The sequence below is a fragment of the Panulirus ornatus genome, chromosome 10 (assembly GCF_036320965.1).
Source record: "Panulirus ornatus isolate Po-2019 chromosome 10, ASM3632096v1, whole genome shotgun sequence".
In the NCBI taxonomy this organism is placed as follows: domain Eukaryota; kingdom Metazoa; phylum Arthropoda; class Malacostraca; order Decapoda; family Palinuridae; genus Panulirus; species Panulirus ornatus.
In genome coordinates, this window is record NC_092233.1 from 27,269,318 (window position 1) to 27,287,977 (window position 18,660).

Below are 18,660 nucleotides of genomic sequence, written 5' to 3' on the forward strand. Positions count from 1 at the left end.
ACACTCTGTGATCTCGGTGTAATGGGCGATTCATTTGAAGGTCTAACCTTCTCCGTGATAAGCTCCACTTTCTCTCTCACGCTAACCCTTACCCCTAAATGCGTCCCATTTTTCTCTAAATGTTTTCATTTCATTCGATCCTTTTGATATAATCTAATTATGTTCTTTGATGGTATTCCTCAGTTTTCTAATTTCTTCATCTATTTCCTGGCATTTTCATACTTTTTGACGATAATCCTAAAATTTCCAAATTTCTTTCATTCATTTGTTGTAACGTTTTATCCCGTTTCACTTTTATTGATACAGATTTATTAGCCACAGACGTCCCAGCGGTTTCATCTCTTACTTCTTTTTCCAGTCCTTGCTCGATGCGATGTCAGGACCTCAGAATCACCAACGGGGCTCACTGGCTGGTGTGGTGTAAGTTATCTGCTTACTTCCTCCAATGGCTGATGGAGATTCAGACAGAACCTAACCCAAGATACGAAAAATCTTCTGTTAAAAAAACTACGGTATAAAAGTGATAACTTTCACTTGAAAATATCAGTCTACATTGTTTACTCAAGGGATCGGCAATATGTCTAGAGCCAGGCTCTTGTGCCGTTCATAATACTATTTTACAAGGATTCCAAACAAATATGTGAGTTTACGTGCTTGCCTGCATGCTTGCGCAATTGCGTGTGCAAGCCTGTATGACGTGACGCACAAGCATCACAAGACGTTACGCAAAACTCTCTTTCCTTGATTTTACGGCAAGACTCACTCCGCCTCGGATGGACCTCAATCCACCACAATACTGGCTCTGGGTCCACTGAGGCAGGCTAGACAAGCCGTGTGTGTATGCCTGTATGGTGCAGAGGTTTTGTCATCCATCATTTTCCTGGGAACCTGACCATACACAATGCCACGTCCAGGAATCCATTATAGCTACTCTGAATGCCTCAATAAGCGTAATTCCTCCTGCTAGGGGTGGGGTAACCTGGTGTATGCTATCCGACGATTTCCTTAAGTCTATAAGCTTTTATATTGCAGTATGAATACCACCCCTGGTAGTATATGAGGGATAGCCTTTATTACATGCAGGCCTGGGCGGACAGCGGATGTTCTTTATATATCAGGCAGTTGAGGAGATGATTCAGTAGCGTCCTGACGCTGGTACGAGAAGGTTGTGTGCAGGTGAGTGCCAGTCTGTGGTGGTGGTGGTGGTGCTATCGCAGGGAAGGGCATGACTACGGACTAGTTGGTGGTGGTGAGGGTGGAGAGTGCAGTGTTGGAGAGGGATCATGGTTGACTACTGGTAGAGACGCAGCTTGACGAGGGAATGGCTGAGTCATGTTCTCCTGTGTTTCGAACTTCGGGATTTTTTTTTTCACTGTTGGAAAGTCAGTGCGAAGCATCGAGGGCTTTAAGAAACTGAAATGGATCGTTGTAGTAAAGAGGGTCCAGGGACTAGCAGCCATTGGCTTAAGACGGGTTGAGCATTAGATGGGTTCAGATGCTAATAGAGGTTTACCAATAAAGGCTCCAACGACTAGATGGCCAATGGCTTCAAAGGGAAGACATGAACCGCGAGGACACTAGCGACGTGTCTGTGGTTGGCTGATATACTTTGGAAAGGTTCGGGTGGTGGTGGTGACGGAGGATGTCGTGCGAGCCAGTGAAAAATGCTTTGCTGATGAGGAAAGAAAAATGGGCTCTAAAAGCTCATTTTCCAATTTGAATATATTATTGTGAGGCTTTGAAAATGCTTTAATGACACTTGATCAGACGAACGGACAATAAAAGCAGGTTGTACCCCCGACTCTCTATCTCTTCCAAAGGACGATTATGGAAAAAAGTTTGACAATGAAGTAAATATCAAAGACCCAAGATAAATCATGAATGAAAAACTAAATGTGGAGATAACACTGGACGGAATTGTGCCTATGTAGTTAAGTTATAATCAACGCGGTAATGAAAACTTTTACAGAGTTTAAAAGTTGTTGATAAAAATGCTCAAAAGAGGCGAAAATGAAGCATTCTACAAGCGAAATTGAAGAAAAGAAATCTTGTGGACTGTCATGAAAAGATGGAAGACATTACGTAGGATTAGCAGGGGAATAGAAAGTATAGGTAATCTATGACAACGAAATGAAGGAAAGAAAATCTATTTAGACTATCACCTTCACTGTATGGAAGAATAGCCATATTTATAACAACATCTTGGAACAATGAAAAAGCCGAGATATATGACAACCCAACAACAACAGAGAAATGGAGACGCTCTTGAGGCATATATATATATATATATATATATATATATATATATATATATATATATATATATATATATGCATTCAAATCACCCATCACTATAACCCGGTCGCGTGCATCAAAACCACTAACACACTCATTCAGTTGCTCCCAAAACACTTGCCTCTCATGATCTTTCTTCTCATGCCCAGGTGCATATGCACCAATAATCACCCACCTCTCTCCATCAACTTTCAGTTTTACCCATATTAATCGAGAATTTACTTTCTTACATTCTATCACATACTCCCACAACTCCTGTTTCAGGAGTACTGCTACTCCTTCCCTTGCTCTTGTCCTCTCACTAACCTCTGACTTTACTCCCAAGACATTCCCAAACCACTCTTCCCCTTTACCCTTGAGCTTCGTTTCACTCAGAGCCAAAACATCCAGGTTCCTTTCCTCAAACATACTACCTATCTCTCCTTTTTTCACATCTTGGTTACATCCACACACATTTAGACACCCCAACCTGAGTCTACGAGGAGGATGAGCACTCCCCGCATGACTCCTGTTTCCCATGAGTAATGTGGCAGTTGAGGGAATAATTGGTATACATGGGGTGATCAGTAATGTAAATGGAAATGGTGAAGAGCTTGTAGATTTATGTGCTGAAAAAGGACTGGTGATTGGGAATACCTGGTTTAAAAAGCGAGATATACATAAGTATACGTATGTAAGTAGGAGAGATGGCCAGAGAGCGTTATTGGATTACATGTTAATTGACAGGCGCGCGAAAGAGAGACTTTTGGATGTAAATGTGCTGAGAGGTGCAACTAGAGGGATGTCTGATCATTATCTTGTGGAGGCTAAGGTGAAGATTTGTATGGGTTTTCAGAAAAGAAATGTGAATGTTGGGGTGAAGAGGGTGGTGAGAGTAAGTGAGCTTGGGAAGGAGACTTGTGTGAGGAAGTACCAGGAGAGACTGAGTACAGAATGGATGGACCAATCCACAAAGTAGGGTCTGGGGTCAGAGGGCAGGCTTAGGGAATCAGTGATGGTATGCGCAAATGGTCAGGTTAAGTCGATGGAGTTTGGTACCTGAATACAAAGACGTCAGGAATCGATGTAAGTACTCTGAATGTCTCATTAGGTAATTCTCGTAGGGGTGGGGTAACCTGGTGTTTTCAGGAAATTTCTTAGTTAGCTGTTATGTATAAAAGAAAGTAGACAATCAGAAGCAACGAGAAAGAGGTATAGATTGAGGGATGAGCCTTTATATTACATGCTGGGCGAAAAAGATGTTCTTATATTAGGATAATTGGAGATGTTCAGTAGGAGCACTGGACTTAGAGAAGGTGTGCAAGGTGAGTGTCAGTCTGTGTGTGGTGGTGTGTAGACGAGGAGAAGGGCATGTATTTGAGTAGTTGTGTGGTGTGGATGAGTGGCTAGTTGAGGGGTCATGGTGCGATTGGTGGCCAAGTTGAGAGGATGGTAGAAGATTGTCGGTACGAACGGGAAAGCTTTCTGTAACTGTATGAAAAGCAGGCAAGCACGAGGGCTTTAGGTAAATGAAATGGATTTTGTAAAGGGGTCGGGATGCAGCATTGGTTAGTAAGGTATTTGAATTAGATGGTTCAGTGAGAGGTTTGACATTAGGTCCGAACGTACTAGTAGCCATGGCTTCAAAGGGAGAAAGACGCGGGACACATACGAGTGTCGTGGTTGGTTATATTTGCCTGGTTGATGTGGTGGGTGGGTGGTTGTGGGAGGCAGTGAAAATGGCTTTGCTGATTGAGGAAGAAAAATGGGCTTCAAAGCTATTTTACAAATTTGGAATAGATTGTGGGCTTTGAAAACTTTAATGACATTGATCAACTAAGGAAAGGCAAAGAGTTGTACCCTAGATTATAGTCTTTCCAAAGCGATTATGATAAAGTTTGAAATGCTGGGAAGTATAGATATTGGTGTGGGCAGTTGTAGACATGAAAGTTTTCGAGGATGTAGTGTCATAGAAAAAAAGTGATTGGTTATCATTGAATGTAGGATAACTGACGGGATTTGTGCTATGTCTTCATGTTATTATCAATGTTGTATGGAAAGTTTTAGGAGTTAAAAAGTTGTGATGAAATGCTCAAAAGGGCAAAAATGAAGCAGTTGTGAGCGAAGATTGGGAAGTGAATCTTGTGGATGTCCGATGAAAAGCTGTGGCATTACAGATTGAGAGGAAATAGAAAGTATAGGTACTATGACAAGTGGATAAAGGAGAAAAGTTAATTTAGAGTAAAAGTTGAAATACAGTATGAAGAATAGCATATGTACAATATTGGGAACAATGAAATGGGAGATATATGAAGACAAACAGAAAATGAGAGCCTGAATGATAATATTATATTATATGATATTATTGATTATTATTAGTATATATCATGAGCAAATACCCATTTTTACATTAGTCGGGAGAGAATGGGAATTTGGAGTTGAAGAATGTGTGGTATCAAATGTTGTTGGAAGGCAGAAATGGGCTATGTGAAGAGTTGTGGCAGAATGTGTGTGGTAAATGAGATGTTGGGCTTGGTAGTGTGTGGAGGGGTTGGATGGTGGTAATGAGGTTAGGAAGAGTAGTGGAGTAGTTTAGATCGAGTGTTAAGAAGGAGATAAGAGGTGTTTGAAGTAAAGAGCTTGGGAGAGAGCAAAAGGTGTTTAAGTGGGCAGGGAATGAGTGAGGAAAGATTGACCAAGAGGATATATGTGTCGGAGGTGGAGGGAACAAGGAGAAGGGGAGACCAAATTGGAGGTGGAAAGATGGAGTGAAAAAGATTTTGAGTGCTCGGGGCCTGAACATGCAGGAGGGTGAAAGGAGGGCAAGGAATAGAGTGAATTGGATCGATGTGGTATACGTACGTGTGTAGGATTGAATCACATGTAAGCGCTGGTAACAGGAATTGCTGGATGTGAGGAATGTCGCATATGTGACAGTGAGATAGTGAACGAATAGCTTGTTGATTTAGGTAAACACTAGGATGGTATTAATGTGCATGATGATATAGAGAGTATTGTGCATGTTATATTATTGTCTGTGTGTAATTATGGTACGGATGTATAGGTAGTATATTGCGTGTGTATGTGTATCGTGTGGGGGGGGGTGGGCCATTTCTTTCGTCTGTTTCCTTGTGCTACCTCGCAAACGCGGGAGACAGCGACAAAGCAAAATAATAATAATAATATATATATATATATATATATATATAATATATATATATTATATATATATATATATATATATATATATATATATATATATATATATTACTAAAATGTTAAGAAAAAAAGTCAGACGTATGAACCTCTGATAACCAGCTACGAATTATTTGCGGTCGAGGAAAAACATTATTGTTAGCGAATGGTGAACCCTACGTGCTGAACCCTGTCTCATGCTAGGAATTTCATCACTGGTACTAGTGGATGGTTAGGTAGGCTCTCTCTCTCTCTCTCTCTCTCTCTCTCTCTCTCTCTCTCTCTCTCTCTCTCTCTCTCTCTGGTATATGATTCAACAAGTAGGCTAATAAAGTTATCACCTCGGCTTCTACCGCTGTACACATTGAGGCGTTCATAGAAGAAATGAATGTAGTCTGATAGAAATGGTAATTCTAATGATAACTACGGCGATAATGATAATAATAATGATAATAATAGTAAAAATGATAACAATAATAATGATGCTAATAATAATGATAATGATAGTAATAATAATAATAATGATAGTAATAATCATAATACCAATAATGATAATGATAATAATAATAATAATAATAATAATAATAATAATAATAAAAATAATAATAATAATAATAATAATAATGATAATAATAATGACAGCAACAATAGTAATGATGTTATGATATTGATGATATTGATTATGATAAAAGTAAAGGCAGGGAAAAGAAATTGATTCATTTTTCCCCAAATATCTCTCTACTGGAGAATGTCAGAACTCTGTCTCTATCAGCCATTTTCAGCCATTTTTTCCTTAAACTGTCTGGGTATCGTTGACGTTATTGGATACCGTAAGTAAACGACCTTAGTGAATGAGAATGTAGATACGTCAAGTACCAAATGCTACTTGTGATCCTCAAAAAGTCATTGACAAATACTGATTATATACCAACACCCAGAAAGGTATACTCAGCGCACACACTCCGTTGTCAGTATATCTGATACACTTCAGTACTACCACTTCAGAATACACTGTACACTTCACGACTGGTACTATATGATGGTCCATACTGAAGCCTTACGAGACGCCGCGATGACCTCACTTCCTCCCACATTAGGAAACCCTTGTTCACACGTCTACAACCTCCTGCAGAATGATGCGCTTCGTCCTATTGGTGGCAGTGGCCTGTCTGCCGGGCTCCATTCACGCCCACGAGCTCTTCCTCGGCAGCTGCCCCAGTGTCCCACCCATGGAGGATTTCGACATGGAGAAGGTGAGTGTATGGGAGGTACAGTGTTGTGAGGAGGAGATGTAGGGGAAGGGGAAGGAGCTGGGAGATTTGAGAAGTCATAAGGTGTAACATGTTATGGCTTAGGGAGGAGATCTTCTAAGGTAGAGGACCTAAAGAAGTTGGGTAAAATTAGGGAATTGTTTAGGAATGATATATGTTGTAACATATACGCAAGGTTAAGAGTCGGAGTAATACAGGCGTAAAAATCTCTCCTCGAAACACTCAAATAGTAATTAAGAATACTAATCAAACACACACACACACACACACACACACACACACACACACACACACACACACACACACACAAACTCTCTCTGGGTGAGCAGTCATCCCGCACCCAACCCAGGTGTTCATCCTCTCCTCGATGATGGTTGATAACTCGGTATGTGGCTCAAGATGGTGTGTGTGTGTGTGTGTGTGTGTGTGTGTGTGTGTGTGTGTGTGTGTGTGTGTGTGTGTGTGTGTGTGTGTGTGTGTGTGTGTGTGTGTGTGTGTGTGTGTGTGTGTGTGTGTGTGTGTGTGTGTGTGTGTGTGTGTGTGTGTGTGTGTGTGTGTGTGTGTGTGTGTGTGTGTGTGTGTGTGTGTTTGTGAGTGAGTGTGTGTGTGTGTGTGTGTGTGTCTGTGTGTGTTTGTTCGTTTGTGTGTGTGTGTGTGTGTGTGCGTGCGTGCGTGCGTGCGTGTGTGTGTGTGTGTGTGTGTGTGTGTGTGTGTGTGTGTGTGTGTGTGTGTGGGTGTGTGTGTGTGTGTGTGTGTGTGTGGGTGTGTGTGTGTGTGTGTGTGTGTGTGTGTGTGTGTGTGTGTGTGTGGGTGTGTGTGTGTGTGTGTTTATACACACATTGGAGTAAAGCCTTGGTACATATGTATACAAGCTCAAGAGACGGGGCAACAAGAGCGTTAAACTCTCTCCCCGTATCATCCAGATATTAATCGCACACACACACACACACACACACACACACACACACACACACACACACACACACATACACACACGAGAAGGTACCCCCACAAGTGCACAACCCTCTCCCTGTACTCAGTAAAAAGGTAATTACATATAAGCACGTCAAACTTCACTACGATGCAGCAGTACGTTGTATCCACAGTTTGAGGGGCTGTGGTACATGAGAGAGAGCTTCGACAACAACGAGAAGTGCGTGCGATGGGACATCTCCAAGGGCACCGAGAATGGAACTTGGCACTTGAAGGAAGCCAAGGGCTCCGGAGCGCTCAGTGCTATCGGCATTTCCGACAACGATTTGACTACGGCAACACTCAGGCCAGACCCCGAAAACCCAGCCAAGATGAGGGTGAAATGGCCCCTTAGTGAGTATCTAATGCTAGGGATTGAGAGAGAGAGAGAGAGAGAGAGAGAGAGAGAGAGAGAGAGAGAGAGAGAGAGAGAGAGAGAGAGAGAGAGAGAGAGAGAGAGAGAGAGAGAGAGAGAGAGAGAGAGAGAGACTACAGAATGCATGTACTGATTGACTCTCGGTCCCCATCCGCAGATTTCGCAGGCAGCTATGATTTCAGGGTCTACTCGACAGACTATGAGAGTTTCGCTGGGGTCTTCCTGTGCCAGCAAGTGGCATTCTTCCAGCGACAGAATGCCATCGTCCTCTCCCGCACCCCACAGCTCAGGGTCGACCTCCAGCAGATGGTGAGTCGCCAGGTCCCACTCAAACTCAAATCTCTCAATTCATTTTCTTTGATTCGTCCTGACCTCACTACTGCACGAGTTCCCTTTCAACGCTACTTCGTACATACATGATTTTAAACTGTACGTAAGAAGATTTCTTATCTGTTCTTGGATGTAAGAATATATATACCAAGTCTGAATGAAGAAAACACAATACTTGGCCATTTAAAGTAAGCTCTCGTCATACAAGTGTTGTAAAATCATTCTTTTATACTAAGCCTAACACGTCAAAGAAAATATGGAATAATCATAACGTCAAAGGCAACTCTGAACATCTAAAATGACAAAAGTTAAGAATAGAAATATCAATTCGAAGAAAGTGAAAATCTGTTACCGAGATGCATATGTTCATAAGTTGTCCATTGATAAATATCACACCCTCTCCCCTATGTGAATATCTTAAAATATGACCCACTTAGAGCTGAAAATCTGTATTGGCAATGAGGCTGCGACAATAACCTGTGTATTGAAAATATATTGAAGTTTACCATAAAGTCCACGTCCTCTAAGGAACACGTTTTCTTTGATTCATTAGCAATTGAGTCTTAAACGGAAGCACCTCACTCTGGGCTGTGTCAACTTAGCAGTTATACATATACGACGTATTTTGGAAGAAAGATGGTAATCAAAGTAAAGAAAGAAGAAATATCATAGACAGATTGCTAGATATAGTGATTATAACATGTTATTTGGTCATTAAGGCAAATTCGTTGAACACAATTTTTCTTTCGTTTATGTTGAACGTTTCTGAAATTTTAATGCAATGCCCGTGTCAGCATTAACGACCCCCTTCAATTATTTTGCCTTAGGGGAAACAAAGCATACATTCCAGTTGTATAAAAACGTGTTGTTTGACTCACTGAATAGTTTTAGAATTATCTTGTAAACCCGGGGAAAGTGTTTACGATTTTTCGATAACCTTGTTCTAACGGCCTTACCGATAGTTTGGCTGTACTCTTAGAACTTCCACAGATTTTCATCTCTTTCGACTACTGGCAGAAAAAAGTCTCATAACTTCTTATATTGCTCGTCAGGTTAGGACAGACTAGTTAATAAGATTCAGGTTGGCAGAGAGATCCCATGGGCCTCACTTAACGAACGTACCGACTACTTCAAACTCGTCAGAATCAAAACTTACAGTCTGTGGTGTACACTGCTTTCCTACATGACCGGTAGAGATTGATGGGGCACTAATGTATATGATGTATCCATTCGGTCAGTCCAAACGAAAATGCTCCAAAAGTGTTCATTCACAACCACCTGGTCTAAAACACACCCAAGTTGGGCTTCGTTAACTAGGGTATGGTGTTAGTGGCGGAGCAATGAAATCGGTCGTTGAGAAGATCGGACGCTAGCATGTATCATCATCTAGACAACCTACCTCAGTTACGTCCATCTTCACTTTCTTCCTCACCTACTCTCTCCCCCACAGGCTAGACTGCAGCACCCAGGCGTCAAGGTAGAGTACTACTTGCCTGTCAGGCAGAACCGATGCGGATACGACCACGAAACAATCTCAGAGGGCGCTGGCAGCTCGGACATGGGGCCCCTGAGCTCACCCAAGGGGCGGGACAGGGACGGGGAGGTCTACCCCGACGGCGACCACGTCTTCGACCAGTTTGCCTCATAGTGAACGATATGATCTCTGGACACTTCAAGAGGCTGAGAGTTTTGCTGCTACTTTTTTTTCTTATTAAAACTTCATAACTTGTGTTAGTTTTGATACCTCATGCTTGTATTCTGTTCTTTTGATATTCCCTGACAATAATTTTCAATCCCTGTTATGTGGTTTTGGGTCACCGATTACAAGGAATTTAACAGAATACAGAGTACTAAGAGTTCTAGGAGAGACCACAGGTCCGTAACTTTATACCTATCGCTTATTCTTTCTTTTATATATATATATATATATATATATATATATATATATATATATATATATATATATATATATATATGCAGCTGTTTGCAGGTTGATCCATTAGCAAGGAGCAGTAGTATGTAATGACCTAAAAGCACCCATGGTTCAAGGAAAGGACGGGCACCAGGGTTTCGTACCCTAGACATATGGCTAATCACTACACTCATCAACTTATGGGGATATTAGTCTCCTCTCATTGCCTGATGCATGGATGATGTATTGATAGATTCTGGTCTCTTGTGACTGCCAGATACCCTTCACTTCATTGGTAACTTATTAAAATGATAAACGAATAATCAGAGTTTTTATTGACATTTATGGAAGTGTTTCGTAACATTTGCATACCAAATGGCATAAAAGCAAAGAAATTGATGAGCACCAGGATATGATCTTATGTTTACAAATAAGGTGTAATGATCTGTACATCAACATATTTAGCAATGCTTTGAGTTTGCAATATACAATGATAGTAGATCAGGAATTATAAGTGTTGTGTCCTGAGCGACGACAGAAACCTTTCGTTCATTTCTAGCTCAGATATAGAACCTAAATATGAGGAAACCGAGGCAGAGATGGGCCGCATGTATACTGTATGTGGTCTGAGAATTATCCTAAACACCTGAAGGTGGTCGAGATGTTTTGGTTGGTGGATGTTGTAGCTTGACGTTGATGGCCTTAGTGACCCTGGCAACTGGTGGGCTTCGAGACCCACTTACCAACCACCCGAGCAACCAATAGAACCAGAGGGAGGAGTTTACACCGGAAGGCTGTAGAAAAAGGATAGCTACTACGTAATCATTAGGGAAAGATGAATACCATGGAAGAAGTGCTGAATGGTAACGATCAAAAATACCAGGGAGGTATATACGTAAGGACACGCAGGAGGCGACCCTTTGGTAAGGACACGCAGGAGACGGCCCCTTGGTAAGGACACGCAGGAGGCGACCCCTTGGTGAGGACATGCAGGAGACGGCCCCTTGGTAAGGACACGCACTAGGCTGCTCCTTGGTAAGGACATGCAGGAGACGGCCCCTTGCAGCGGTTTCAAATTTCGGGTAAAGGAGAGAGTGGTTCAGGATACGAACCAGGGTCATATGGTCGGGTTCGAGTCAAGTTATCTCAATTTTCGGGCTCGGGTCGAGTTGTTTTACTTTCCCACGTCACTCTCCACTTTTCACTCTCCCTAATTGTCACTTTTCACTTGACACTTTACCTGGTTGTCACTTTTCACTTGACACTTTACCTGGTTGTCACTTTTTCTAGTAGTTATTTTCTACTTCACTTTCTGCAGGGGTCACCATTCCGACACCAGTCGCATTTCTTTTCTGGTTTTTAACTTCATCAGCTTCTATCAGGAAGGATAACGCACATAGATCTTCATTGTTGTCTGTGAGGCTTTGATTTTCATATTTCTAATCAGTTATATGATTCCTCAAGAATGTGTATATCCATCAACACAATAAATGTACATAGTGAGCTGCAACGGAAAGGTGGCATTCACATTCCAGTCATTCACTGAGCAATCTTTATTCACATTCTAAAGAAGAAACAAACTGTGAAAAAAAAAAGGTTTTGTAACCTAACTAAAGATTTGATACATTCATTCACCGTACTGCCTGACGCACCAGATACTATACTATACTACAAGCACCAACACCTCGCGAGGATATTAGAAAATCACTCCAGGAATCAAAATCTGGAACGCTTATGTGAGTTGATGTGGTATAGAAGGAATGTGATGTTCAGTACATAATGACGAACTTGCGAGGAATTTTTTTGATATGTATAACAGCACATTATCTAAAGAGAGAGAAAGATATATGTGGGTATGAAGGTGTCTGAGGGATGATTGAACAATCGATTAGCAGACTCGAAGGTGAAGGGTCGACTATCCAGCAGCCGACCCGAGGCATCAGAAAACACCGGGAGTTTACAACGAGAGGAAACCTGTGCTGGAGGGGAACATCTCACGCCAAGGGGTAGGTAAGGTGGTTCACATGAAAGTTCTGGAACTTGGGTGTGAGAGACGTGGTTGAGGCAGATGCTCGGTGCTGGAGAGTACCCAACATGAACCTAGAAGATGTTGTTAAATCCATCTCGGAACTGGAGGTCCTCACGGCCGAAGTAATCGTTAATGTTGTAGAGGCTGGCCGCAGCGTCACACGGCAAGGCAAACTCGGGGAAGTTGCACGTCAGGGTGGACTGTGGAGGGAAGGAACCAGACAGGTGTGAGTAATGGCTCCACTGAGGGAAACAAGAGATACCTCACTTCCCGACTGGTTGCGCTGGAAGTCACTTACAAATATTCCCAAGGAAATGGCACCCAAGACATTCTAAATCTATCTTGTTTTCTGATATAAGAATTGTGTATGGATTAGTGAGAGCAGAGGTTCTGACCTGGTCGAAAATGGTTCCTTCGCCACAGAAGAAAGAAAACATCCTGGTAACGAAGGTGCCCTCGGCGTCGACGTAGGGAAAGCAGATGTGGAAGACGGCGCATCCATTGGCCTGGTCGGCGTAGTAACCGTAGGCTCGGTTAGTGCAGCTGTGGAGACAGAGCGAGGAGGGTCATGGGGGAAGGGAACCACAACAGAGAAAAGTAACCACAAAATACCAACGGTGGGAGATGTAACCAGTCAGTGAACAACATAGTCAATAACGCAGATTAGAACTGTGGAATCCTAAGCTTATGATGGTTATGTGGTTGAGTATAACGTTGCCGTTAGCCATATGGTAAGGACTCACTCAAAGCCTGTGGTGATGGGCCCGACGATGACGGAGGCGTTGGAGGGCAGCTGGTAGTCGAAAGGGGTGGAGTCTCTCCTGACGAGGCGGTGCGAAGCGGTGGCCACGCCCACGACAACTACGATCGCTGCAGTAGGGAGTGAGAACATACAGATATGCAAATCTTAATATATATATATATATATATATATATATATATATATATATATATATATATATATATATATATATATATATATATATATATATATATATATATATATATATATACACACACACACACACACAGTAAATTATCTGATGATAAAATTAACATCTGTAAAGGTTTAGTGTATGGCAATTTGTCAGAACCAATGGATTCTAATTGCCCCAAAAGGTTTATATGAGGTATTGACAACTTGAAAAAGATAATGTACATACTACTAAACCAGATAAGGCGAACACGGTCGTGATGATGAACAAAAGTAATTGTTTATCTAAAATGAATGATCTTTTAAGTAATGACACATACTGTAAACTCAGTAAGATTCCTCTAGAAGCAGTTAATTCTCATTTTGATATAGAACTGAAATTGTTGTTGAAAGTTAATGATTCTCTCTTCAAAAGTTTATCATCTTTGTCCCCTTCATTGCCATATATGTAAGTACTTATCAAAACACATAAGCTAAATTTTCCAGCAAGACCCATAGTGAGTTCAGTGGGCTCCATCACATATAAACTGTCACAGTGGTTAGTTTTTTTTATAAAGCCTATTAGAAGATTAGACATCAAAGTCTATTATCATGAACAATGTAATTAACAAGCTTGGTGATATGAATGTTGGTTTTGACTTCAAACTGGTTAGTTTTGATGTTTCATCTTTGTTCATAAAAGTTCCAGTTGATGACCTCGTAGAGTATTTGGTTGATGGCTTGGATAATATTGATTTACCTGTCTCAAAGTCTGTTTTATTGAATTGATGATACTGTGTATAAAAGACTGTGCATTTCAGTTTGATGGAGAATATTATGCTAGAAAATTTGGTATGGCAATGGGTAACCTTCTTTCACTTGTATTAAGTAATCTCTACATGGAATTCTTTGAAAGAAAGTTACTACAGGATATCCTACGTTCTAATGCAATTTGGTTTAGGTATGTAGATGATGTTCTTTGTGTTTGGTTAACATATGAAAATTTACTTAAAGATTTAGTACCTTTCATCAACTTTGCTGTAGAATTTGAAAATAATATATGTTACCATAGGGACGGGAACAATTTTAAGTTTAGCATAACAGAAAACCTACCAATGTATTCTCATATATCCATTATTACTCAGCTCAACATAACAGAGTTAAATTATCTTTCATTCCGATCTGTTCCTTAGGGCATTACGAATTTGCAGTCTAGAGTTTACTGATTATGAGTTGGGGAAGATATATTCCATTGGACCCAAGTTAAAGTATCCTAGATCTTTCATTGATAAATCCCTTAAGTTGGCAAAGGAATCATTTTATAGAGCTAAAACCAAACCTCCCCTTGAAAACGAGAACCTTTTAGTTCTTCCTTATAATCATTTTACCTTACTTTCCATTTGCTTGAATTAGTTAATGTAAATGTTGCCTTCAGCAACAACAATACTATATGGAATATCTTCATCAGAAACTCACCGGAAAGTTCTGCAGGATGCATCTATATAGTACCATGTAAAGATTGTGATAAATTTTATATTGAGCAGACTGGTAAAGATCTTTCTGTTAGACTTAAGATAAATATAGTATAAGAACAGGACAAGAATAAAATGCCTTGTTTAATCATGTTAGAAATTATGATCACTGTATTGACTGGAGTAATGCTATCTCAGTTATTAACTCAAACTCCTGTACCACGAGAATATTATTGAATCTTCTATTGTTAAATACACAAAGAATTGTAATATTGATATTCGAGAAAGTCTACCCAAATTGGATAGCTTTATTATTAATAGAATTTGTAAACAGTTCCCTTTCCTGTCCACATAATAGATTTATGATACGCATGTTGCCAGACTTGAACACACCTGACCTCCACTAGGGTAGTCACTTGTTTCCCAAATGGCGTCCTAGCTACGTCTCCTCGTTGTATATCAACTGACTGTTATATTTGTTTCTTGTATCTCCCCTGATGATGTGATCAGTACACGAGAGTGCACTTGGGTACTTATCGTGTTTTATTTCCCTGTTGATATGTATATATATATATATATATATATATATATATATATATATATATATATATATATATATATATATATATATATATATATATATATCCAATCACTTTTCCCGTCTCAGGGAGATAGTATTAGGAACAAACAAACAAAAACAATGACCTTAACTGAAGACATCCATTCTCCAGGTGTCATGCATAGCATACTCACTGGTTTACGTCTTGAAGTAGAGTAAATGAGAGGAGGAAGGCATTATTGATTGTTAGAAAGGAGGAAGAAGTTAAGAAGGATTAACAAAGGCACAGTGTTAAGGTAGTGTCCCTGGAGAGTGAAAGTTGGGCAGGATGGCTAAGTAAGAATATTGTCTATCATGCAGCGAGGAAGAAGAAATGACATTAAGTGGTGTTGAAAATCTATGGCTTGACGATTCCGTAGACTGAGCAAGAGGAGAGGCAGGGAGCGGAGCGTTACAGAAGGGTGGTGTCAATTATGGGTAATAAGACTGTATTAGGTTCAGCAACTCACTGTTATTTTGTCTCTTAGAATTTTCATAAAAATCGTAAACTTCTTTAAAAAAAAAAAAACCCTGTAAAGCCTCCATGTTTGCTCCGTATTCAGATATCTTGTGGGACGGAAACATCCCGTTATGAGAAGCGTTTTTTTCCATGTTGACTTGATAAGTTTATAGACTCAACCATTTACTCAAAGGAATCTTCACTCCTCCCTAGACCTGTCCCAGTGTAGATAAGATATCTGAAACAAGCATGTACTAAACGTAATGAGATATTCTTGATAAAGTTAAGATCAAGGCTTACCCCAAACACTTTAGTGATGCTAGATATCACCCTTCCTCAGCCTCGATTTAAGACATGCGTTAGACATACTTAGTACCCACTTGAAATACCATTTCAGCGTTGTATTTCGCCAGAGATCATATGAACAAGTTGGTCAGTCTAGACGATGCTTTTGTGCCTTCTTGACCCAGTTACCTCCTGGAGGAGGAAGCGTCGTGTTCCTCGCCTGCATGATGGACTGTGATCACAGATGAATGTAGTGTGACGGTTTGTCGTCTCCCTGTTCTGTATACAAGACTTTACAATCCAAGTCTGACTTCTGGATAGCTCAAAGACAATCACAAGAATTGCTGATTACTTTCCAAAAGGAGCCCTTTGCTCACCAGCAGTTTGGCGAACCAACAAAGAGGCAATCAGTTCTATTACACCGTCGCAAACTTAGACCTAACACTTGCTTCAGACTGTTACTGTTGATGGAATATGATTCCATTAATGATGCATCACTGGTCACCTTGTATGCACAGCAGAGGTGCAGATGAAATGGTCAGCTAAACTACAAGGACACTCTATTAACTCCTTGATCACGATGGTGCGACCCCGGGGTATGAGTGAGTGACCCTGGACCTGACTCTGAAGTGTCAATTGAAAGGCAAATGGTGTCATACTTAAGTGGCAAATCGTCTTACTCAAGGGATTAATATCCTTAATACCGTCACACCAGTTTCACAGGAGAGGGAGCAGCTGTGTATTGTCAGCACCTGCGTGTGTTGCTACACCACCAGGAGACTATCCGGGAACTGCAGTCGCGTCGGAGGCAACAACCACACACAAGAGCCGGACCAAACTGGTGGCAGACCAACACCATATAGCTGCGTGACACGGCACGAGCCACTCGTAACATGTGGAAGCCGAGGTGAACTATAGACACAACTGATTCAGGTAAGGAGTAACTTGACTCCTGATGAACTTAGTAAATATCTTAAAATTCCAAGAAAGTCCAACATCCTCACATTATATAACTTCAGTTTCTTTTCATCCCTCAAAAGAAATTCGTTGAAGTTATTTCTTTCTTTCGGAAAATTATTCTCACAATCTGAAGTGTTAACTTTCGGTCGAGTGCAACGTTTGCCCAGCGTGAAGTGCGCTCCCACCAGAGGACGTACTCACCACAGAGAAGGAGCCTCATGTTGGCGTCGCCGTCGTGAAGAAGCTGCTCGGGTAGGGGAACTGATGGCTGGGCAGAGGATCTCTGCCGCTTATATACCCAGCAGCTGCCAGCTCCGGCAAGGATTTCCGGGGGATACGGCGAATGGATGGCGGGACTCGTCTCTATGAAGAGGACCAGGGACGTTCTTACAGTGTAAGGCTTAGTACCGAATCACCAGCTGCTTTGCTTGTGCTGACGCCAGATAGATAAGCCGATATCCAGCGGTAGATAAAGAAAATTGTTTCAAGTATGAGTATGGAAGGCAGACCTCGACATGGATGACGAAACTGAAAAATCTTTCAAGGAGGACGACTGGAACGAGAAGGTCACGAACACTGTGTGAGGCAACAGTGAGAGGTTTCTCTCCAGACCCACCCCTGGGGTGAAGGCAAGGAGGTGCCCCTGTAGATGTGTTGGAGGTTAGAGACTTGTTTTGGAGGCAGGATGGAGGTAGGGAAGTGCCCCAGGAGGTATTTAAGAGGGAGGGATATGCCCCTGGAGGTGAGGTGGAGGTGGGAGGGTGTCCGAGAGATGGGATGGAGGCAAGAACGTGCTCCTGAAAGTTAATGGAGGCAGGAAGGTGCCTCTAGAAATGGTGGAGGGCAGGGAGGTACCCCTGGAGGTAGGGTGGAGGTGAATATGTGCCCCTAGAGGTGGCGTGGAGGTGAGAAAGTTTCCTTGGAGGTAGGTTGGAGATGGAAAGGTGCCCCTGAAAATGGGATGAAGGCAGGGAGGTGCTCCTACAGGGTAGGGGGGAGTGGAGGTTGGTTTGAGGGAGGTTCCCCTGGAGGTTGGTTGGAGGGAGGGAGGTGCCCTTGATAGTTGGGTAGAGGCAGGGAGGTCCTCTGGAGGTGGGGTGGAGGCAGGGAGGTGCCGGAGGTGCCCCTGGAGGCGGCCTGGAGGTGGAGAGGAGCCCCTTGAGGTGGAGTGGTGGCGGGGAGGTGCGGTCATGGCAGGGAGGTGCCCCTGGGGGCTGGGGAAGAGACCTGGGGTAGCATCTTCGTGGTGACGACGGCTTTATCTCCACAAATAACGAAGAAATTCCCATCGTTCCCGAGAGTGAGGAACGGGAACAGAGAGATAGGGAAGAGAGAAAAGTTGAGAGAGAGAGAGAGAGAGAGAGAGAGAGAGAGAGAGAGAGAGAGAGAGAGAGAGAGAGAGAGAGAGAGAGAGAGAGAGAGAGAGAGATGAGAGGTTAACACGAAGAACAGCCAAGTCATTCACAAATACACGGTCGTCTCCTCCCAGATTAACGCTTCCGCTTTTACAAAATTCCTTAATATATCGCTGCAGGTCGTGTTTGCCCGTAGCTGTTAGTGTGTGGTGGTGGTGGTGGTGGTGGTGTAATGTGTTCCCTGCCATCCAGAACAAT

At 41.9% G+C, this 18,660-nt stretch overlaps 2 protein-coding genes across 4 annotated transcripts; one reads left to right on the forward strand and one right to left on the reverse strand.

Annotated features, from left to right (window-relative positions):
* The first annotated feature begins 1,051 nt into the window (after positions 1 to 1,051).
* LOC139750838 (apolipoprotein D-like) lies at positions 1,052 to 10,653 on the forward strand. 2 transcript variants are annotated; one of them, XM_071665623.1, is made up of 5 exons: positions 1,052 to 1,176; positions 6,602 to 6,722; positions 7,847 to 8,066; positions 8,246 to 8,397; positions 9,869 to 10,653. In XM_071665623.1, the coding sequence occupies exons 2-5, from the start codon at positions 6,603 to 6,605 to the stop codon at positions 10,064 to 10,066; spliced, it is 690 nt and encodes a 229-aa protein (XP_071521724.1). In that variant the 5' UTR covers positions 1,052 to 1,176; position 6,602; the 3' UTR covers positions 10,067 to 10,653. The 2 variants fall into 2 exon arrangements, with proteins under 2 accessions (XP_071521724.1, XP_071521725.1); XM_071665624.1 differs by lacking the exon at positions 1,052 to 1,176 and having other exon boundaries at positions 6,581 to 6,722.
* LOC139750839 (U-scoloptoxin(01)-Cw1a-like) lies at positions 10,362 to 17,303 on the reverse strand. 2 transcript variants are annotated; one of them, XM_071665626.1, is made up of 4 exons: positions 17,249 to 17,303; positions 13,103 to 13,229; positions 12,755 to 12,902; positions 10,362 to 12,559 (listed from the first exon to the last, which is right to left on the reverse strand). In XM_071665626.1, exons 1-4 carry the CDS (start codon positions 17,265 to 17,267, stop codon positions 12,431 to 12,433), a joined length of 423 nt encoding a protein of 140 aa, XP_071521727.1. In that variant the 5' UTR covers positions 17,268 to 17,303; the 3' UTR covers positions 10,362 to 12,430. The 2 variants fall into 2 exon arrangements, with proteins under 2 accessions (XP_071521727.1, XP_071521726.1); XM_071665625.1 differs by lacking the exon at positions 17,249 to 17,303 and having other exon boundaries at positions 13,103 to 13,251.
* Positions 17,304 to 18,660: the final 1,357 nt, after the last annotated feature.

Excerpts from the sequence above, each read along its gene's own strand:
- LOC139750838 (XM_071665623.1), top strand. The coding sequence starts at position 6,603 with ATGATGCGCTTCGTCCTATTGGTGGCAGTGGCCTGTCTGCCGGGCTCC. Across the intron at positions 6,723-7,846 it reads AGGATTTCGACATGGAGAAG|TTTGAGGGGCTGTGGTACAT; the intron begins GTGAGTGTATGG and ends TTGTATCCACAG. Across the intron at positions 8,067-8,245 it reads GAGGGTGAAATGGCCCCTTA|ATTTCGCAGGCAGCTATGAT; the intron begins GTGAGTATCTAA and ends CCCCATCCGCAG.
- LOC139750839 (XM_071665625.1), bottom strand. The coding sequence starts at position 13,251 with ATGTTCTCACTCCCTACTGCAGCGATCGTAGTTGTCGTGGGCGTGGCC. Across the intron at positions 12,903-13,102 it reads CCCATCACCACAGGCTTTGA|CTGCACTAACCGAGCCTACG; the intron begins GTGAGTCCTTAC and ends CTGTCTCCACAG. Across the intron at positions 12,560-12,754 it reads AAGGAACCATTTTCGACCAG|TCCACCCTGACGTGCAACTT; the intron begins GTCAGAACCTCT and ends TTCCCTCCACAG.